Genomic DNA, 23782 nt, shown 5'->3' with positions numbered 1-23782 from the left:
AGAGCCCACGAAGTCAGAGGTATCGGACCCTCCTTAGCGTTCCGTAAGAACTTCTCCGTGGTGCAGGTCCTGAAGGCAGGTGTCTGGGCCAACCAGACCACCTCACGTCCTTCTACCTTCGGGATATTGCCCACAAGTCCTTGGATACTTTTTCCTTGGGACCTGTGGTGGCTGCTCAACACGTTGTGTAAGCTTACCCAGCACCCGAGCAGGCAGAACAGCATCGATTCCTGGTATGACTGGGAGAATGAATGTGCGAATGAGAGAGTGACTGGCTTCTCTTCACCATCTTTCTCTACCTCTACCTGTGGGCAGAGGGATACGGTCGTTACCTTGCTGGAAGGGAGTCAGATGCAGGTAAGCTATTCAACAGAGCTCCATCCTATCTCTTTAACTAGAGATAGGAGTGTATATCCACCACTTTCTCCAACAAGGGGGAGAAAGTGGATGCCTACATGAGACAAACCCATTACTTTACATTTGCTCATGTAAAGGAAAAAGTTCTTACAATGCTGGTACAAAGAGATACGCTTGCCTCTCTCTTAGTACTCGGCCCGGAGGTCTGACCATTGATCCTGCGGTGCACACCCCGATCAATCGGACAGAGGCTTGGATCCCTCCCTCGCTCTTACGACCAGGGAGGCATTCCAGGGATGGACGAACACCAGTCTGTTCATCAAAGACTCAGATTCCTCCCACCAAGAAGTGAGTCTTCCTATTGTTAAAGGACCGAGGGTTTGTATTACGTATCGGAACAAATGACAATTTGTCGAAAATTGCATTTTTCCTAACTATACAAACCTGAGGTCCTTTACATATAGTCCCTCCTCATGCCACCCCTCACTCTGCGTATTTTGCATGGGCCAAAAGCAAAAGTGATTTGTTTACCTCCCGATCGGACAAGCAGTTAACTACCGTTCTCCCCTTGTTCGAAGCTTACGACCGTTCCAGCTGCCGCTAGCTACTTCCTATTGTTAAAGGACCTCAGGTTTGTATAGTTAGGAAAAATGCAATTTTCGACAAATTGTCATGTTTATCCTAATTATCCTTTTGCATATATGTCTTTAAGGAGTTGAAATTTTAATGTACTATTTGTGTTGGACTATGCTAATGTAATAGATCCAGCAAAAGGACTAGCTGGGTTTGACATGAAAATAAACCCATACATAATGGACTTCAACAGTTTTGTAGTGCTGATGAATTTTTAATACTCTTAATATATTTATTGTGATACTGTATTCAGAAGTAACTTGAATGGATAATTTTGGAAAATTAATTTCAGATGTATTCCCATGAGCACCATGATGTAATGTCAACAACAGCTATTGCTCAACTACTGTCAACAATGCTTTATTGGAAGAGATTCTTTCCATACTATGTTTCTAACATCTTAGCTGGCCTGGATGAAGAAGGTATGTGATATATGAAGGTTGCCTCTCTTAATGTTGGCAAAAATTTCCCAGGTATTGATCGTACACTGAAACATTGGTCCGTAGAACTTGTGTGGGTTATTAGAGTTGTCTGTTTAGGCTCTGGGCGTCAGTACTGCTCTCTCATATTAAGTGGTCATACATTGTATCCTGCATTACTCAATGCACCTGATTTGGTGCTTCCAAACTTTGCTTCAATATGCTTTATAGCTTTATATATGCTTAATTTTATCAATAATATTTCTTAAATATCTTTTCCTCCTTAAAAAACAAAAATGATAGTTCCTGAAACTTTAGTACTATTTGGTTGTGTGAATTTCCGTATTTTTCACAATAAATGATAAAAGAAAATAATCTCATTAGCTCATATACATACTGGGTTTTGCATCCCTTTCATTATTTCACATGTAAAGCACTATATTAAGAACAGCATCTTTCCACAATTTTGAAAAACCCAATGGGTAAATTATAAAATCTTATTGTAAGGAGTCTAGGGTTACCCAATATTTCTGTGTTTAAGAAGTCCTTTAAATCCTAAAGTCCACCCCTAAAAATTGGGGGTCTTCTCATAATACTACCATCCTAAAAATCAAACCTTGAATTCTAAGTGATGTTTATTGGTAGGCTACCCTCAGTGATGTAAGCACCAACTTACGTGAAAAGATACACATTATGAAATAAACTGATAATAAAGGTAATAAAACCATTTTTGTCATTACATATTATTGGCATATTCAAGGAACTTGGTATTTTTCATGGCTAACTGTTCACCTCCTGACTCTTAGACACAGTGTGCTTAATTATAGGAGCAGGAACACCAGCATATCAACTTCTTGTAGTCATCTTTAAGCTTATGTGATGTACGTAGAATGAATGTAAAATTAATGATACTTGTCCAAATCTAGCTTGAAAAGTACAAAAGGTGAAGATAAAACAAATCTAGCTTAAATTCCATATCAATGAAATCAACTTTTATCTGCGTTGTTAGTGATTGGCAGCGAAACGTAAACAAAACAATGGTTTCCCTTTTAGGCAACCTGTGTAGGTAAAATGTTATATAGAATCAGCTTTGTTATTTAATTAATTTCGAATTGCCAAGGATACAATGCAGTCTTCTTATACTACAGGCATGAGAGAAATTCATGAAAAATTGCCATAATTTTTTACCTCATCTTATCTAAAGGTCATCTTATACATGGAAATGTAGTTTTAGCAAATTCACGTAGTTCATGGTTTGTGAAAGAGGAGTGGTGTTGCTATGATTGTGTATGGTAGGCGGAATTATTGAAATTTGTTTACAGACATTTTTTATCACACTCTTGCTTCTTAACAATATTTTTCACCTACAAAGTGGCTTCTCTGTCTTTTTGTTGGTTTTATTTCACCCAGTGTTGACATGCAGTTCTTTTATTGATTTTTTGATTTCATAACTGCCAGACTGAATGAATATTGACACTAAAGTACAGTTTACATTTTTAGGTAAGGGTGTTGTATATCACTATGACCCTGTAGGTCACATGGAGAAGCTCACATTCAGTGCTGCTGGAGCATCAGTCGCACAGATGCCAAGCCCTATTGGACAACCAGATTGAAGCTAAGAACATAAAGGATGGAAAACCACCAAAGATGACCAAGGTAAGTTATTGCCATAGTAGTTTTTGAAGTAGTACAAGCTATGGTACAAAGGTCAGTATACACTTAGTAGCAAGTGTTTTAGTGAATGAGACTATGGGCAAAATTTGATGGCAGTATATCAGTATGGCTCAGTACTTTTATCATATTTCTTACAGCCTCTTGATGATACTTAACCCTCTTACGCCGAAGCCCTAAAATCAAAACCTCTCTGTATGCCGGCGCCGGTTTGGAGTGAGCGCGGAACCGGAAAAATATTTTTTTTCAAAACTCACAGCGCGCTTAGTTTTGAAGATTAAGAGTTCATTTTTGGCTCATTTTTTTTTCATTGCCTGAAGTTTAGTATGCAATCATCAGAAATGAAAAATAATATCATTATCATATGTAAATAATGCGATATATGGTAACGAAAAAAAAAAATTCATAGATAATTGTATTCAAATCACACTGTGCAAAAAACGGTCAAAGCTAACAAGTTACTTTTTTTTTCATTGTATTGTACACTAAATTGCAATCCTTTTGATATATAATACATAGTAAAACAATAAAAGCAACACCGGAAAAATATTATCACAAAATGATGTACGAATTCGTAACGCACGGACGTAAAAAAATGTTATTTTCAAAAATTCACCGTAATTCTAAGTAATGTTCTAGAGACTTCCAATTTGTTTTAAAATTAAGACAAATGATTGAATATTACGATACTGTAAGATTTTTAGATTAGAATTGCAGATTTCGACCATTTCGGACGAGTTAAATTTGACCGAATGTCGAAATTTTAATATATATATTTTTTTATATGCACATATTTCAAAGATGGAAAAAGCTACAACCTTCAATTATTTTTTATTGTATTCTTCATAAAATTGCGCACATTTTGATATATGAAACTCTATAAAAAGGCTAATATGAAAAGGAGCAAATATTAGGATAATGCGATGTACGTATTTCGGAGTCTTGCGGCCTCGAATCGGCGCGCGGAGGTGAAGTGTAAATATATTTTTCAAAAATTCACCATAAATCACAATATGTTTTAGAGACTTCAAATTTGTTTCAAAATGAAGAAAAATGACGGAATATTACTAGGCCGGTAAAGAGTTTTTAGCTTACAATTGCGTTTTTCAACTATTTCGGTAGAGTCAAATTTGACCGAACGTGGTTTTTTTTCTATTTATCGTGATTTATATGCAAATATTTCGAAAAAAGAGAAAAGCTACAACCTTCAATCATTTTTAGTTGTATTCTACATGAAATTGCGCACATTTTCATATAAAACTATTTATGTAACAGCTAATTTTAAATGGTGCAAACATTTCGACAATCGCACAAAAAAATTCTGATTTTTTCGGAAGAGTTACCGCGCAAACGTAATGTTTTTTTTTTTCATAAATTCACCATAAATCGAAATATTGTGCTAGAGACTTCCAAGTCGTTGCAAAATGAAGGTAAATGATTGAATATTACTAGAATATAAGAGTTTTAGCTTACAATTGCGTTTTTGGACCATTTCGGTAGAGTCAAAGTTGACCGAAAGTTGAAATTTTTGCACAACGTTATTTATATGAAAATATTTCAAAACTGATAAAGCTACAACCATGGGTTTTTTTGTTGTATTGTGCAATGAAATTGCACACATTTCCATATATAAAACTTTATGTAACGGCAAATTTAAAAGGGTGCAAACATGAGGACAATCGCACGAAAAAATTTATTGGAAGAGTTAGATCGCACGAACGTAAGGAAAAAGTTTTTTCATAAATTCACCATAAATCGAAATATTGTGCTAGAGACGTTCAATTTGTTGCAAAATGAAGGCAAATGATTGAATATTACTATAATATAAGAATTTTAGCTTACAATTGCGTTTCTCGACCATTTTGTGAGAGTCAAAGTTGACCGAAGGTTGAAATTTTGCACTTATCGTTATTTATATGAAAATATTTCAAAATTGATAAAAGCTACAATCATGAGTATTTTTTTTGTTGTATTTTACATGAAATTGCGCACATTTTCATATATAATACTTCATGTAAAGGATAATTTAAAATGGTGCAAAAATTATGTCAAAGTGACGAAATAATTTCCGAGATGTGTCACTGATACTTTTTAGTGCGATAAGAAAGAAATTCGCGCTTGCGCGCCTGCGTAGCGATTGTAAAAACAAACAACGCCTTGATCGTGAACTCCCAGCATCCCCCAAGGCGCGTGATACAAAAGTTTTTGGCTGGTAGGCCTATAAGTATTTTTTTCCTTTTTGCGAATTTTAAAAAAAAAACTTTTTTGAGCCGACGTATGATACGTCCAATCGGCATACGGGAGACATTTTGACTCGACGTTTAATACGTCCAATCGGCGTAAGAGGGTTAAACTGCTATGCAGGGGAAAAATTTACATTATTTCAATATATATTTCATTTTAATATCGCAAATCACTTATTTGAGAAAAATACTATTATTTCATACTTATTTACAAGTAACAATGGATCACTGTTTTGTATATTACATTTTTTCTTGCCTCTTTTATTTAATGCTGGCCATATAAGCATGTTCTTGTTATATAAAAATGTAAGTCATTGTTCGAAGAATGAGATCTGCTGGATTTTTTAGTGTAAGTTGCACAATAAATTCATTGGTTAAAAAAAAAAAACAAAAAAAAAAAAAATACTGGTACTGAAATACATTGCTGTGCTTGATTTTGTGCCAAGTATACTATACAGTGGATTCACATATTATTTGTTCACTAGAACTACAATCCCATTAATCACATGTATTACTCTTGTGCAACAGAATGCAGTTGTATCAATTTGTACCTTTCAAGATTTTGGATGCTTCCAATTCACATGCCAATACCTTAATACTTCTCATTGTTCTATGTAGTACTATTTAAAGTACACATTAACATTAATAGTCTGCTGTTGCTGTCTCCGAATTACTACATTGTTTATACTTTTCCATCAGTGTTCCACAATTTTTCATTATTCATAATTTTGCTGCTGTAGGTTACCTTATCTTTAACATACTACTGGGTTTTTGCTAAATATTTTTCTTAAATTTAACAAATTATCAAAATTTTATATCTTATCAGATTTTGAGATATTTGTTATAGATTTTGTTTTCATTTTAATTTCTATTAGAATCAATGTTTAATATTTTTTAGTGTGGATCAATAAATGTTGTATAGATGCGAGTGTGTGCTTATAGCTTTATCTTTATTTACAATGCCTTGGCATTCTTGTTAGGGTCGATCTGTGTGAGAATTTGGCTTGAATTCTACAAAGCTCAGTCAAATTTTTCTGTGGTAATATCAGAAAACTCTACCAACATAATTATTTTTTATTCTTAATTCCTTTATTTTTGCTTTCAGGAACTTGCACACCAGTTAATTCACGATTCATTTGTCTCTGCTGCTGAACGAGACATCAATACTGGTGATGGCGTTATCATATACACTATTACCAAGGATGGAACAACAGAAGAAACTGTTAAACTTCGAAGAGATTAGGAATTTCCTAATCCTTTTGCTATTATGTTTGTTCAGCCTTCTCTAATAATACAATTTCTAATGTAACTGCTTCATTAATGTGATTACCAGGTTTTCATTAATAAATTTGTAGTTTTAATTTTTATTTAAATACAAATTGTTTACCATGTGTGCACATGACCTGAGAGAGCACTTAAAAATATGTATTTAACAAGATAATGCTTTACAATAATTGGAGTTTTCCTGTAACTTTATCTACATCTTTCACAGTCCCAGGACCTACTGCTAATACAGTTTCAGAGCCTTGTGCAATCTGAGTTCTGCCTGCATCCCTTACAAGAACCTCTTGTACACCATGTAACTTTGATGCCTGTGGGGGAAAACATAAAAATATGTAAAATGAAGCTCAAATTAAATACTTACTGTATTTAAACATTCATCTGTACACTAAAGCTCATGGTAACTAGTAAGATTTATTCATTCAGAATTTTTACAACACTGCCAAGCAAACTTTCTCATTCATTTTGTACCATTTACTGTAATGGGAAAAATGGCTATACATTGTAGCTCACATCTTGGTTTCTCATGTGAATGAGTGCAAGAAAGATATGCAAGCAACTTGGAAGTAAAAAAAGAAAAAAAATTGCAGAATAAATTCCATGCAGCTGAAAATAGATGAGAAAGACAGTCTCTGAAATTCATTACGATGTTCCAAATAATCATCCAGGGTAGATTTTCCTCTCTGAGCATGTCTCAAATTACTACACTATAGTAAATAGTCATCAACATATAAACTGCATATTTGAAAAATATGTTAATCAAAAGAAGCCAACCTTTAATATCATCAATATTTACTGCTGAAGTCACAGCCATACAGATGGCTCTTGATATGATATCCGAGGCAAAAGCAAGTGTGTGTGTTATTTTCAGTGACTCACGTAGTGCTATAGATGCTATAAGACAGTATAAATCAGTAAACCAAATAGTGCAGGAAATACAAATAAAAATTCATCAACTCCTTCAATCAGGATTATCAATAGAAATATGTTGGATCCTAGCACACATGGGAATAAAAGGAAATGAAAATGCAGACTCCACTGTCAAATTAGCCTGCACTATCCCTCCAACAAATACACATGCCCCAGTGTCAGACTGGATAACATCTGTTAAACCACTGATTTACCAGGATTGGAAAAGAGAATGGGCCTCAGTGCCAACCACAAATAAACTTAAAAACAAAAACTGAAGTGTATGCATGGAGGACATCCTAACAAGGCTCCGTATAGGACACACAAAATTCTTGCATGGTCACTTAATGCCAACACCACATGCTGATCCAATAAAGTGTAATAGACATCAAACATCCATGACAGTACAGCATTTACTTATTGAGTGCCCAAATTGGACCCAGCAAAGATTTTTCAATTAATGACAAATTTATTAAATAAGACAGATTTCTCAAAGTGTAAATTTTTTTTATTTATTTTTATTTTTTTTTCTCCCCTTCTTCTTCTCAGGATTAATCTCTGAGAACCAGCTGAGAAGAGTCTACTTGAGACACTGAGGTCTGGAAAAACTAAGCCCTACCTATTAATAATAATTTTAAAAAGGTGATATTCTACATAAAATGGGGAGAAAGGAAGTAGGCCAACTCATTGACTTACTGACCTATGCCAACCGTGAACCTTAAGAAAGATGCTTTTCTTGTCCAAACGAAATCAACAAGCCACACAATGCTGAGAAGTCAACACAGGCCCTAAGGCAAAAATGTCCAAGTAGTTGAGGATGTCGCCCCCCCTTAAATAGTTTTACATTGCCAGGCACCTGCTCTCAACATCTGAACAACCAGGATGTTCAACCTGTATGTTGTGGTCTTTTGCAGTCTTATAAATATAATTATTTAAATATTTAAAAATGGTAATTTGTTCATATGTGGAAAAAACCTTTGGTCATAGGATTAAGATAAATCTGGCACCAGCAGGAAAACGATTAACAACAAAAGATGTACATGCAAGGATCTGTGGCATCTGGCATCCGATACGTAGCTGAGGTGGATGCGAGTCAGAGACCATGCTTGAACCTCCTGATGTATTTAATCTTTCTTCAACCGCTTTGGAGAGCGGACGTTCGCTCTTGCTCTCCTTCTCCCAAGACGGTTTTTGTCCTGAGCCCGTCATTTTTTTTCTCTGCTTGTACTGTATCACGGATTCCTCACACTTCCTGACTTCCTCTAGGACAGACGCCCATACAACTTGCAGCAGCTGTCATTCCTGCCCTATTGAGCAGTGGAAGAATTTCTATGAAGAGAAACATAATTGGGGGGGGCACTTCTTCGGAAGGGTTCCATCCTCCTCCAAGCCTATTCCTACTGTTTTGTCAACCATTAATTTTATGTATACGTAATACTCCCCATTTTTTTTTTTTGGGGGGGGGGGGGGTGGGGGGGGGGGGGTATTGCTTCTTCGGGGAGAGAGGAGGCTGAGCACCATCTTGTTCCTTTGTTAATTTGATAGAAACATTTGTGTAGTTTTGATATATTAAGACATTTCAATATGTTTTACTTTTTGTCTTTAATGATATATTTACTTATTCATACTGCATAGTATGCAGTGTGTGGAATTTTTCTCCCTTTATATCATTGCTGTTATTTTTCAAACACCTTCTAGGTTTGCATTTATTTTTATTTTTTTTTAGATACATAAGTTTTGTTTCAAACAACACAATTTCTGAGAACTTGGTAATGTTTTAGCCTTTTTAGATTTTGTGTAGATCAAGATAATTGAAACATTTTGGCTTCGTGGAAGGATTCATCTTCCTAACACAGCAAGTTTTCCTCCACTTCCTCAATACAAATATTAAAGGTGGAAATTCTATATTAGCATTGGTCCCAACTACTTGTTCAGGACCAGTCAGAATTTACTGTCTCGTCTCTTTCCTGTCTTGTTGGGGGATGGTTAGTCTTATGGCTCACTCCCTTCCCTTAGATATAAATATATTGTTCTCTCTCTTACGGCGGGAGGTTTCTTCCTGTTTTGAGGGGGAAGGCATATTATTTGTTTCTTTTCAAGCCCTACAGTTCAGATCTTGTTTCGCCCCTCTGTACTTCCCTGCCTTCTTCTTGCACGACAGTTCTCCCAGTGTTGCTTCACGTACTGTCCAACTTCTTGTTGCTGTTGTGGGAGTTTGGAACCCAGTCAGATCTGATGGCAGTCTGTTCCTTTCAGAGCATGGGAGCCCATTCTACCTGGTGACCATCTAGCGGTTGATCACCTATTGGGTGGGTGAGGGCGACATCATTTTTTTCTTCTTTTCCAGACTTGGATGTGAAGTTTATGTCATCATTCAGGGGTATCAATCTTAGACAGACAGCTACGATGTAACCTTTGTCTGCTTCTGTGGCCTTTGTCTTCCTTCCAATATTTTGTCAAACAATGCCCTTTGCTTTAGTTCCCTTTTTGTCATATATGAAATAAACTTATCACAATTTTGTTTGAATATATGACTGAGACTGTAATTTCTACTTTTGTAAGAGTAGTCTGCTCCTGTGACATCATGGCTAGTTCTTATGACATCATAACTGGTTGACTGACTCGGCGTTTCAAGAGACGTATGACCTGTCCTCTGCTACCTCAGACATTGGGTTTTTGGGAATTCTTTGCTGTTTCTTCACATATACATGTAATGTGATTAGGCCTTGTCTATCAGTGCTCTCCCTTGTCTACAGACTGGGGGCTGTTTTCATGTTGTGAGTTTCTCTCCAAGACCCTGCAACACAGAGCAACAGGTGCACGGTTTCCTCAGATACATTAAGTTGAAGTGGTAACCTGTGTTACCCATTTTAGTTATGGGAATATTCTCTGAACTAGTATCGCCTCCGACCTTGTCTCTACGAACACTCTTGCAGAGTAAGCAATCAACGTTTGTCCTCTACTTGACTCAGTAGCTTGTCCATGTTCTTTGGTTTCTTTGGAAATCCGAGACTTGGAGGATGCTTGTCTTGAGCGTTCAGCTTTGGCTGAGACCGGGGGTTCAGCTTGAACAATGCACTCAGTTTTCTTTGGAACTCTCAGCCGATGATTCTCAACAGTTGGTTCAAGATAGAAGCAGTTGTGGAGATTCTAGCAAACATTCCTGCCAGACAGCCGATACATTTTTCTTCGTTGGACGTGAGATTCTGGAGGTCTGGGGACGTGTTACAAGCATAGGCTTTATCACCTCAACGCTGGCATGTTCGTGACAAAGCTCGACATTTGTCTTCCCGTGATTCAAGGGCATCCAGCCAAGGAATGATGCTCTTTCCTTTGATGTACGTGAGTGATTCTGCACGACCATGGACGTTTCTACCCTAGACTGTTGTGGACTTGTTTGAACGTCTGTTACTTTAGTTACCATCCTTTCAGAACTCCTCCTTGTTGATCTTCTACAAGTTTCCAGATGACACAGATGTGAGTGTTTCTGCACAACCTTGGATGTGTTTTCAGGCTAGGTCATTGTCTCCTCGTCGATTGAGCTTCCCTGACTTTGTCATAGTGTGTCCTGCCCGCTGATGTTCTCCCAGGAGGCCCTCTGCTTGTTGTTCCAGTTCTCACATCCATGAAGAGACACAAGTGTGTGCCTCAGTTTCATGCAGGTATTCTTCCAGTCGGGTTTTAGGCCTCACTCCTCAGCATCTCATCTTTTTGGAGAGATGGTGCTCGACGTTTGAGTTCACACATCCTTGGATGTGACTATAAAACTGTAGATCAACACATGACCATAGTTGAAGGTGTGGGGTTGTGTCAAGATGGAGTGTAGGAAGGGACCATCGACCTCAACCATGGCCTTAGAACACTTCTGTATAATGCCTTTTGGTCACATAGGTAATGGCTGACGGATGTTCCATGTCGTATACGTATGAGATCGACCTTCCAACTTTACATTTTTCATAATGTTGGTTATTGAGGTTGAATGAATTGACAGTCTTTGTGCTCACCCAAAGACTTTTACCCTTTTCAGGTAAGAAGAATTCTCATTTCATTTTTTATATTCAAATCTACATTGTTCCTATGTGAATATTAATCTTTGAATTCCTGAGCTTAATTAGTATGAATTAATTAATTCTGATTGTACAAGGTAATTTCCTAGTGTAACTGGGTTTTCAAACTCCACAGCTCTATGGATCAGACCTTCTCCTCAACGGGGTTAGGTATGGTTAGGTACTGACCAAGAAAGGCTTCGAGAACACCTTTGGATTTTCTTGGCTAAAGGCAGATGAGGAAGTGGGATGAGGTTTGGTGACTTACTTAGCCTAGCCTAGCTAGTTCAAACCTATCACTATCAAACAAGCTCTTCAATACCATGGAGCATGGTCAGGTTTATGATTTCTACAGGAGGATGATTTAACCATTCTTCAAGAGTTTGGGTTGGGTTTGGTTAGGTAAAACTCCTAACTTTGCCTAGCCTTATATATTCAAGTAAAACCAGACTGGTTCTGTGCCTAAGTATCTTAGTTCTTCTTGTCTCTAAGGAATCAAGATCCAGCTTTAAGTTTTGTATTACGCTGTTCAGGAACGGTGGTCCCAGATCATTCGCTGGTGTGGAGGATGCCCTTCAGCATATTCGGGACAACCTGGAAATTTACACCTTCTCTCTATTCTGCCTGATCCGTCATGTGCTGAACAGAGTGATAGATTTCATGAATCTCAGGATGACCCTAGTAACTCCATTATGGCCCCAAGCAGAGTGGTTCCTGGACCTTCTATCTCTTCTCTCAGCAGTGGTAAGAGAGATTACCCCCTTGGAACAACCTTCTCTACCAACTCGTGTGGAGAGATACCACCAATTGGTAGGGTCCTTATCGCTTCATGGCTACAGGCTGTCCAGTATCTCTTAAGAGCTAGAGATCTTTCTCACAGAGCAGTGACACAGATGTCTGGCTACCTCAGGAGATCTTCATCAGCTGTGTACTAGGACAAATGGGCTGTCTGCTGTGATTGGTGTTGTTGATGTCTGCTGTGACTGGTGTTGTTGACAGGGCTTCTCTCCACTCAGAACTTCTGTTCAGCATAGTGAACTTTCTGATCTTTCTCAAAACAGAGAAACTCCTTTGTTTCTGCTGTCAAGGGCTACAGCGCTGCCTTAGGATTAGTTCTTTGTCTGAAACACATGGAAATCACTTCAACTGGGAATTTTCTATGTTGTTCAAGAGCTTTGAGCAGTTTTGTTCACCTAGGGAACTCAAACCACCTACGTGGGACCTTACTCTGATGCTGAGTAGTCTCACTCAAGCTCCATTTGTTGGGGAACTGACTTTGAAAAGAGTTTTCCTTCTGGCCTTGGCTTCCTCGAAAAGCGTTGGAGATCTCCATGGTCTAGATTACGACATAAAAGACACCAGGGGTTGAGGGTCAGCAGCTTTTGAATTTGTCCCAGAATTTGTGGCTAATTCAAAATGCCTCAGTTCAAAATGACAGATCTGCCTCATTATCCATTCCTTCCCTTAATGAGTTTGTTAACAATGACCCTCAAGAATTACTACTTTACTCCCATCAGACCACTGCAATGTCATATGAAAAGGACTTGTTACCTAAGACTTGGGTGTCGCAGACTTTTTGTTAGCATGAGCCGAGACAAGAAAGAGGGGTTCACTTCCTTCTACCTGAAGGATATTGCCCACAGGTCCTTGGACACTTTTCCTTGGGTCCAGTGGTGGCTGCTCAACAAGTTGTGTAGCTCATCCAATGCCCCTGGCAGGACAATTTGTATCTAGCCTAAGATGATAGTGTGGAAGAGAGTACTCCTCTCTCCAGTAAGGGGAGTGAGGAGTGGTGCCAAATCCATTTCATGTGGCTGACACAGTTTGCTGCTTGATCAGATATAGTTCTTTGACTTCCATACGTATACACAATGAACCTGGACATGTTACATTGAATGTAACAGGGGACCAGGAGTTAGATAACCATATATCTAACATTTCAGAGGCTTGGGTCCTCTTCCTTAGAATCCTCATTTCTATGAAGAGTGATCTGCTCAGTTCAGGATTCTCACACCTCCCTCCAGGCAAGCCTATCCTATGTTAAGACCGAAGCTTTGTTCCGTGTATGAACAAGTTACATATTTTTTTATTATTTTCATTTTTTTGATGACTAACAAACCAGAGTCTTAACACTGACTGCCCACCTCTAGACACCCCTCTTATGTCTTATCCTGGGCTGGAGGAAAAACTAGGTACGTCACGAGGTTCAAGCATGGTATCTGACTCGCTTCCACCTCAGCTCCATATCAGATGCCACAGATCCCTTGCATATACAATATTTTGTTGTTTTTAACTGGTTTCCAGCTGGTGCCAGAAGATTTATCTTAATGTTTGTTAGCATTGAAAAATAAAATTAAAAAATGTGTCATTTTTCATAATAAGCCCTTGGATAAATGGATAGATAAAATCACGGTTGATGATGAACAAGGTACTGTCTCATTAAGTGATTACATCACAGACAAGGTAACTATAAATGTTAAAGGTATCAATTATGCTTATACTCAGACTTACACATTTGCAAAACAAGGGTTTGTATTTTATACACAAATACAGTTCCTTAAAAACAAAGTACACACCTTTGATAACTCATGAAGTTGATTCAAGTCAGCTGCTTTTAACACTACTTTTGGCTGCCCAGAATCTAACCATGCTTGCAAGAGTTTGGGGTTGTTTTCTTGCATCTTTAAAATACGCTGCAATAGTTCCATGGCAACACTGAGAAGCAATTTTTCCTGAAAAGAAAAAAATCTAAAACAACTGATGTCTCACCTTTGATACTAGCTGACCAACCCAGCGCTGTTTGGGATAACTGGATGACAACTGATAAACTCTCTCCCTCTCTCACTATTTCCATCTTTCTCCTGCCCAACACATCCTCTACTCTCTCTCTTCCTCTCCTTCTTGCTCCTTTCTCTCACTCTCTCCAACCATCTGTCTCTTTCCCCTCTTTCTTCCCACTAATACCAACTTTCTCTCTCTCTCTCTCTCTCACCTTTTCCATCTTTCTCCTACCTAACACCCCCTCTACTCACTCTCTCTCTCTCTTCCTCTCCCTCTTACTCCTTTCTCTTACTCTCTCCAACCATCACTCTCTTGCCTTCTTTCTTCTCACTAATACCAACTCTCTCTCTCTCTTCTCCCAAACACCTCTTGTCTGTCCATCTCTCTCTCTCTAACCCTCCCTGTTCTTTTTCCTCTTTCTTTTCCCTAACACTTCGTCTACTCTCACTTCCTTTCCCTCTCATTCTCTCTCTGTCAACCCCCTTCTCAAACTCTACCCTCTTTGATGTCATTGATGTTTACCCTATAGTATTCTTTTCTAAACAATAAGTCATAGTATTCTTTTCTAAACAATAAGTCATATGTATACAGCAGGTAAGCTATGTATAAGTTGTCCAAACATCTAGGAATAAATGAACTTTGGACAATTTAAATAATATACCTGCTGTTACCAAGGAACTCCTTTGAGAGTGAGAAACTGCAATATAAACTTGGCAGCATCCAGGTGGCCATTCATTTGAATGAAGTTTGTATAAATGAGTCTTCTTTCAAGATACTAGTGTTATTATTAATGCATTCATAAAAAAAAATTCAAGCCCACAGGCTTGTATACAAAGCCTTCACTGAATAGAATACCTGTGCAAGAAAAAGGTAGCAAAGTATATATTGCCTATAGAATGCAACAATTTTACATTATCTGTCCAAATGAATGAAGTAGGCTTGGGTATACCCCATAAGAGATTAGCTCCCTTAAGCGGACCACACACGCTCAAATTTTTTTATGTCAAATTATTTGACATGAATTTGATCGTGTGTGGCGTAATTTGATGGCCTAAAAGGTTTGATGTCAAATTTTTTATTGATCTGATTTCAGAAGATATTTTTTGAGCCAACATCAAATAATTTGTGCGTGTGTGGTACCTAGCAATAATTTGCGCAAATTAGTTAGTGATTAGACATAATCTGAGGAGGACGTGCGCGGCTCATCGTCATCATGGCTCCAACAAAACATGAAAAGAAATTTCTTCTTGAGCTTATTGATGTTTATAGAAGTTTACCACAACTTTGGAACATTAAAACTGTGTTTTCTTTGGTTATATATGGTCTCACAAGATCTAATAGTTTGTCAAATGATTCTCCGTCCATGCGAAGAAAGTTCTTGAAAACATCAGGTTCACTAATTCTCAGTTCATTTAATAAAGGAGCATGACCAAATCGTTCACGACACAAATACCATTGCTGGGCCCACTTTCGTCTCTTTCGTTTCTGTGTGCTCTTCAACGCTGAGCCAAGAGCCAACGCTGTATATGCATCCATTATGACACTCGGGAGCAAAATGAAAATTTGATGAGAAGTTTGAGCGTGTAGGGCGAACGTCAAACCGTCAAATAATTTGACATAAAAAAAATTTGACCAAAAATTTGAGCGTGTGTGGGCTGCTTTAGGCTTAATGACATATTAGGAAGAGCCATAGCCTCTACTTCAGTCTTCCACTTTGAGATCACTTCCCTATGGGGTAGTATACCCAAGCTTACTTCATTCATTTGGAAAGATAATGTAAAATTGTTACATTCTATAGGCGATACTTATTTTGCTCCCTTTTTCTCACACAGGTATTCTAATCAGTGAAGGCTTTGTATACAAGGTTGTGGTCTTGAACTTTTTCCTTATGAATGTATTAATAATAACACTAATATCTTGAGAGAAGACTCTAATTTATACAAACTTCATTCAAATGAATGGCCATCTGGATGCTACTAAGTTTATATTGCAGTTTCTCATTCTCAAAGGAGTTCCTTGTTAACAGCAGGTAGTATATTATATAAATTGTCCAAAGTTCATTTATTCCTAGATGTTTTGACAACTGTTACATAACTTACCTGCTGTTGATAGGGTGAGACAAAAGGGTACGACAAAAAAAAAATAATAAGTAGGAAAAAAAAAAAAAAGTTAGTAAAAGATAGCCCAGCTAATTTAGCTACAGAAGCTATAGCTTTTACAGATTATGAAAGTTTGATTCAAACTTAGGGGCTAGGAGTACAAAGGGACTAATCTTATTACAGTACTATACTATAACAACTCATACAGCAACCATGCACAAAGTATACACAAGGTCATAAAGTCAGTCTTATACAATATCCAAAACTATTACTGTATTTGTAATTATTCAGCTTCAATCCATAATAATGAAACTGCATTTTGAAAAGTACTAATTACAACATATCTCTTTCTAAAGGAAAATTATAACAAAATGAATTGTCAACAGTAACTCTTACATAACCTACCTGTAATATATAGTATACTCCTATCCATTAATCAACTTCCTCACCATTATCATAAGAGAAATAATTTTATGTCTCACCCTTTAAGGATTATTCCTTACATTATTTATCTTCTTTATAATCAAAGGGTTTCCAAAATCTTAAAAAAAAAAAAAAATTATAATAGACTCATTAATAAACTAAAATTATCTTACCTCGACCCATTTTTAGATCACTTCGGACAACCAGAGCCAATTTGCTTGGGCCAACTGATATTAAAGATGACACTCTCCTGACAGTGTTACTCAGCTTGCGACCAACATATATACCCGCTAGGAAGCAGGTTGCCATCAATGTAATGTTCATAATACTTGATGCATCAGCAGATTTCTTGTTAGAATCCATTGCTTTACAGGCCCTCTACAATATTTTGAGGGTTATGAATTGGAATAAAAATGTAATACACTCCAATGACTACTGTTCTCTAAAGCTGATGATTCAACTACCAAAGAGGTGATTTGTATAAAGTCTTTAAATAACGTAGTATGGAATGTAGATGGAAATCATACTACTGTATCAGTTTTCGTCTTTCTTTCTTCTATTGTAATCTTGAATACAGGATTGGAAGTCTTTAACCTCACTCTGACATTTGCGCCAATCTTTATGATCTGCCATACAAAACTGAAAGAAAATACAGCCGGTGACAGGGCTTTCATAGACTATAGTTTTTTCCTTACTGATTAATTATGATTTATATTTATGATTTATATCTAAAAAAAATAATTGACAGGAAATAATTCAATTTCAATGACTAACAAAAAAGGATAATTATAACTGAATACTGTAAATATACATACTAATCAACACAATAAAATCTAATAAAAAATAAAAAAAACTTACATATCTTTCCATAACATTCAAACTATTATCCAACATATTCCTTGAACTTTGTTTTATTGCAGCCAATCATAGTAGCCTAACATCTATCCTGACTTACAGATACTATGACTTTAATCTGTCTTAATATCATTCGGTCTTACATATACCTATGCATGGGGACACCAACTCTTCTAAATATAGTCCAGCCCTATGAGAGCTGATTAAATTAGCCCAGTGGTCTGCCTAAATATTATTATTAATAAATATAATAATAATTAATAAATAAAATAATAATTAATAATAATGATGAATTGTTGCAGGGATGTTGGGTACCTAGCCTAGGGTATTAAACTGTCCCATGCCACACATCTAAGAAGTCAAACAAATCGAAAACAACTTTGTGTAGCTACAGATCTCAGTTTCAGTAAAATGTGGAAAACAACACCTGGAGACACTTATGACAGCCACTGGGTAGGTACAATACTTACTGCAATCACTTACACAAGCATAAGTTGCTGCTATCTTGTTCTACTTCCCAAGGGGGCATACTAGGCACTATATGTACCAAAAAGGTAATGCTTGAATGGGGGTCCTAAATTAGTTGAACCCTATTAACCTGTTGTCACGGGGGATACTTGAGTATTAAGTGCAGGGGAAAAAAAAAAAAAAAGTTACTCACCTGAATTGCATAATGTTTTTCCAGGCATCCAGTCTTGCTTATCATTTTCTCCACTGGATCTTCATCATCATCATCATCATCACCTCTGGGAACACGACTTCGATTATGAGGATCATTCATGATTTTATACCATACACAAATCTAGGCAAGATTACAGAGGAAAATCAGATATCTGAGCCTAAGCTACCTCTGAAATGATAAAGATTACATTAATTAACTGCAAACGATGAGTAGAATCCATTTCCATTCAGTCTAACGGCAATAAACTTGAATACTAGGTTTCTTGTGGATTTTCTTAGCACCACTTCACAAGCAACCTACTCTACACTTTTCATTTGCACAACCATCAAACCTAGTTTCCTCCATAACCTAGGCATAACAAATATTTAGGAAAGGAGAAAACTTAAATTTTTAACAATTAAAACTTATCAACATTTTGCAAGAAAGGGCAATTACTGAATACTAGTTAGGATGGGTAATTTAATTACAGTAGTATAAGGAACTACGGTAAATTAATGTGCACAAGTTGGTGCTATATGTAAATCTTCATCAACTCGCCAATTTCATTACTTATTGGGAGGCAGACCCCTAAAATGTATGTAAGGTTGAGGTTATCACTTCAATAAAAGGATTTGTATTCCCAAAAGAATAAGCTAAACACCTATTTCTCACTGTAGTCTCCCTCTTAAATGTTTGATGTTTGGATAAGTATTATGGTATCTAAAATATGAAAGCTTTTTTTACTTTTACAAATAACTCCTAAGAACTACCTGCTAGTTAAGACTTTGAAAGAGAAAACTGAAAAACAAATACAAAAACTATTAGCCCTTAAACCGAAGCATTTTTACCTTGGAAAAAATTATACCAACTGCGGTAAGAAAATTTCTTATCAATTAACCGCAAGTCAATGGCCAAAAGCTGAGCTATAAAATAAGCAAGGAAGAACCATTGCAATAATATGTACTATATTTTGGGGCAAATGCAGAATGAGGGATCAGGGTTACCATAGGCCTAATGGGCATTTCAGAGGGAATACAACCTTACCAGACTTACCTCTACCTAACAACCTAGGAGACTGTGTCCTTGCCTGGCTACATGGGGGAAGGGGGTGTTAAGTTTCTTGCAGGGTGTCATCTTAGGTTGTAATGAATTTCTATATTTCACCAATAGGTATGGGCTAATTCACGGTGCTCTACGTTTGATTAGGGTGAGGACAACCTGGAGAAAAAACCTTCTAATGTAAGACCAAGAGCCCTATGTTAGGGTAGGCTGTGGAGGTTACAGTTAGTCCCACAGCTAGCCATAATGCCTATGTCCTTTACAACATTCTGTGATTGATGCTGATTATTGACTTTCATGATTTCACATCTACCTAGTAGTTGGCGCATTTTGAGGCAATCTTTTTGGTGTATATAAGTAATTCACTCGTTTTGGTTTCCTCTTGAAGTAGATATTTTGCCATGTCACAGCAGGCTACGTATTTGACTACCTAATCGGCATTTCCGGTAAACATGCGCAGTCGATTACTGCTGAGGATGACGTAATCACGAATGTATCAGAAGTGTTTTGCGCCACTTGAAGCCAGCAAGTGAGCGACATCGTCATTTTGACCCCATACTTGCTAGGGTAAATTTTTACAACAGTTCTAACTCCATTTTTCTTAAATAATTATGTATTTTCTTATGTCTTTTGAATGATTATGATATAATTCATGTAGGAAACGAGTTGTTTTTGAGTTATTCTACTCCTATGCTACATCCAACAAAAACAGCTCATTTCCGACATGTATTACCATCATAATTGATTAAAGCACATTAAAACACAAAAACAATCATTTAAGAAAAACTGAGTTGGATCTGGTTACAAAAGACACAATTCCGGACCTAGTGGATCAGCGAAACTGATGCGGCACACAACTGGAGGGTGACGCTACTTTAACTGTCATTTTTTAAATATCTGCTTTCAGTAAAGGGGTGGCGGAACAGCACTTCGCACCTTATCCGCATTTTAAAAGATTTTTGGTAATCTCTTATATACTGGCAAGGGGTAATATTGCGCTGCATGTTCTAGCCACAAGGGTGACAGGAGGTTAGCAATTACCATGCCAATAGCCACTTCCTTTATCTTAACTAAATTTATACTGAATTGCTTACTAAACTTTAAACATTCCACTGTTGCATGTAACACTCCATGTTACCTTAAGAATCAATGCATTGTGGTTCATATTCATAACAATTATGAAATAACCGAAAATAATAAACATTACACGAGGAACACAGACTGGACATATGGGACTTAACTACCCACAATGTAATTTGAAGGAAAAACAAACTCGTATCAACCCACAATGCAATTTTAAGGAAAAACAAACTTGTATCAACCCACAATGCAATTTTAAGGAAAAACAAACTCCTATCAAAACCACAATGCAATTTAAAGGAAAAGTAAACTCGCATCAGAGCACAGACTGTGTCAATGTTAAAGTAAAAACAAAGAAAACTTGGAAATATTTCAAGGATGGTGATTATATACATTTTCATATCTCACATATGGTGCATTTCCCCAAAAAATATTCAGAGACAAAGTTTAATAATCTTCTATGCCAAATGCATCTATAATATTAAAATTAGGTAGATCTAGGTAGTAACTTTGCCTCAGGTATTTCTTTAGAAATTACAGTTTCCTATAGTATTTGGGTTGCTTATTAAGAATTTACCATTATTTTTTGGTGGTCAACTGTAATTAACCCCCAGGGGCTATTACTAAACATGACAAAATACTTTTGATGCACCAATCCCCAGTGTCGTCATATTCATGGAAATGTTCCTTGCAGTGCAGGGTTACCTATTGCCTAGAATGACCCAAAATTATTATAGAAGAAGTTGGAACTGCTGTAAAATAACGTCCTAGCCAATGTTTGAGGAAGATGGTTCTCTCAATAGCTAGGTGATGAATTTTCATCTTTTTCAGGATTATTAGATCCAATAAATCGATGGCTGATTCCTAGTTCGTACTGTGGTGCCTATAGCTACTGGCTAGTACTAAAATAGCTCATCTGTAAGGTGCTGTAGCCCCTTGCCTGGGCCTAGAATACCTGTGTATATATTCACTTTGTTCATGATCTAGTGTTCAACGGTAAATTACAGGTTAATTACAGCTGGCCGAAAAGATATCAATTAAAATTCTTGTTCAGGAGGTAAAACTGTAAAGAAAAACGTCAACTGCCATAGTCTAGCTCGCCGCAGAATAGATAATATACTAGATCTACCCCTACATGGTGCCTATAGGATAAGGAAGCTAGGTAGTAGGTAGGCTATCTGATTTCTTTTAGTATTCCATTCCAGGACTTTTTTAAGGAATCCTGTGTGACAATTGTTCAGTCAATGTCTGTTTGGTAATTCCGGCAAAATTGCATAATATATGATTTCTTGCCAGTTCACGGCTTTATAACGAAATTTATAAAAGCCAGCAAAACAAAACAAGCTGCGTGCGCAACCCATTTAGCTACATGCAACTAGATATACAGGCTACCAAAGACCATAAATAGCTACCTAGGTAGCTAGTCAACTGCACACCTACCTAGGGTAAAAAACCGCATGGTACAGGGGTGGACCATGTACGATCAATGTGTACAACCCCAAGAGAAGTACATTATAACGTGTCCTGACACCGGAGTAGAGGTCTTTAGCTCCGTTTCTCACCAACAAGAAGTCGCGTCTGATGCCCATCTCCGATGTCAGGATGCGTTATAATGTACTTTTTTTGGGGTTGTACACATTGATCGTACATGGTCCACCCCTGTACCATGCGGTTTTTTACCCTAGTACCTACTAGGTACATGACTACGCTTGGCTACCTAAAGCTCGGAATAAAATAGGTGATAGGCCTATGTACCAGAAATGGTATTTCTACAGAAGCAGTCCGCACAGACTGCAAGGAACGTAACCGCGGATACGACATCCACTAGGGATTGGGGGCCGTCCAATGTATTTCGCTGTGTTTAGTACTGGGCCCTGGGGGTTGGTAAAGACAGGACCGGTCCGAATAAATATTAGTAGTATTTCAAATTCTTGTTCAGTAAGGTAAAACTACATAGTAAAACAGCAACTGCCATAGGCTAGTCTGGGCTGCCGCGGATAGGTACCATAGATCTACCCCAGAAACTTTTATTCCATATTTACGTAATTTATTTAGGTAATTACAAGAAATTCTAAGTAGCCTGGGTAGGAAGGTAGGTATAGGGTAGTATAGCTACCCAGTCTGTCGACCTACCTAGGTATCCCATGATAGGCTATGAGTTGGCATTTAAGGTAGCTACCTAGGTAGTATAACAAAACAAGGCTTAGGTTTATGCTTATCTACTAATATAGGTATTACCTAGTCTAACATAAGGCCCTTTAATGTATTACCTCAACTGGGGAGAACTGTTCCGGCTAACTTGGGCAATCTACTACTTTCTCAGTTTCACTGGGCATTAGGTAAGGGATTTCAGATTTATTAGTAGTAGTAAGCGAGTTATGCCTTTGAAACGGCTCCCTTGCGTGTTTTATTCCTCCTTTGTGTTAGCTTGAGTATTTCTGTTTGTTTGTATGGTGCTTTTATATCAGGGAACTAGTAGTACTAGTGGTTGGATTATGGGTTAAGGCATTGACTTTTTGTCGTATGAGATATTTTTATTTATTAAGCTCTGTAATTCTTTTTTTTTTCCACATCTGATTTAAGGTTTTTTTCTTATTTCAGTATGTTCTTTAAATAGGAATTTTCTAATATCACTTTCATTTTCTTTATATGGTTATTGAAAGTTCAATAATATACTTTCTTCCTTGTAAGCAAAAGAATACAATAGAAAATTAAATAAATCCTTCCATATTTTCACAAAATGGACAAAAAGAGAATTATAGAGCAAAAATGTTGTCATAAAATTATTCTTTTTATTTCACTTGTCCACTTCTTATATATATATATATATATATATATATATATATATATATATATATATATATATATATATATATATATATATATATATATATATATAGTCACTATTTCCATGTCCTCTTTCCACTTCAGTCTCTCTAGATTCTGGTTTTGTTCTTATAATTTCTGTTTAGGACATTCCTTCCAGCTCTTTCCGTCCATTTATAGTATTTTTGTAACTTAGTTTTCCAATTATAATTATGTTTTTCATGGAAGATGCTATTTTCCCTCCTCATGTGGCTACTACTTTTTTTTTTTTTTTTCTTTTTTTACGTTCGCATGGGAACCAGTGGTTGTTACTCAGCAACGGGACCAACAGCTTTACGTGACTTCCGAACCACGTCGAAAGTGAACTTCCATCACCAGAAAGGCTACTACTGTACTTCTACATGCTCGTTGTAAGGAAACGTAAATTATATGATAATAT

General features: G+C 36.9%; 1 protein-coding gene and 1 pseudogene across 1 annotated transcript; one reads left to right on the top strand and one right to left on the bottom strand.

Annotated features, from left to right (window-relative positions):
• Nucleotides 1–1008: 1008 nt before the first annotated feature.
• LOC135210164 (proteasome subunit beta type-1-like) lies at nucleotides 1009–6684 on the top strand. Its single transcript, XM_064242990.1, is given in 4 exon segments — nucleotides 1009–1412; nucleotides 2910–2995; nucleotides 2997–3065; nucleotides 6429–6684. Coding segments are annotated over 4 exon segments (423 nt in total). The 5' UTR covers nucleotides 1009–1282; the 3' UTR covers nucleotides 6567–6684.
• A 71-nt stretch (nucleotides 6685–6755) lies between these two features.
• On the bottom strand, nucleotides 6756–17401 carry LOC135210163 (peptidyl-tRNA hydrolase 2, mitochondrial-like; annotated as a pseudogene).
• Between the last annotated feature and the right edge of the window lie 6381 nt (nucleotides 17402–23782).

Source organism: Macrobrachium nipponense, chromosome 39 (assembly GCF_015104395.2).
Source record: "Macrobrachium nipponense isolate FS-2020 chromosome 39, ASM1510439v2, whole genome shotgun sequence".
Lineage (NCBI taxonomy): Eukaryota > Metazoa > Arthropoda > Malacostraca > Decapoda > Palaemonidae > Macrobrachium > Macrobrachium nipponense.
The sequence above is the reverse complement of the archived record's forward strand: the minus strand, read 5'-3'. Positions and strand labels throughout refer to the sequence as shown.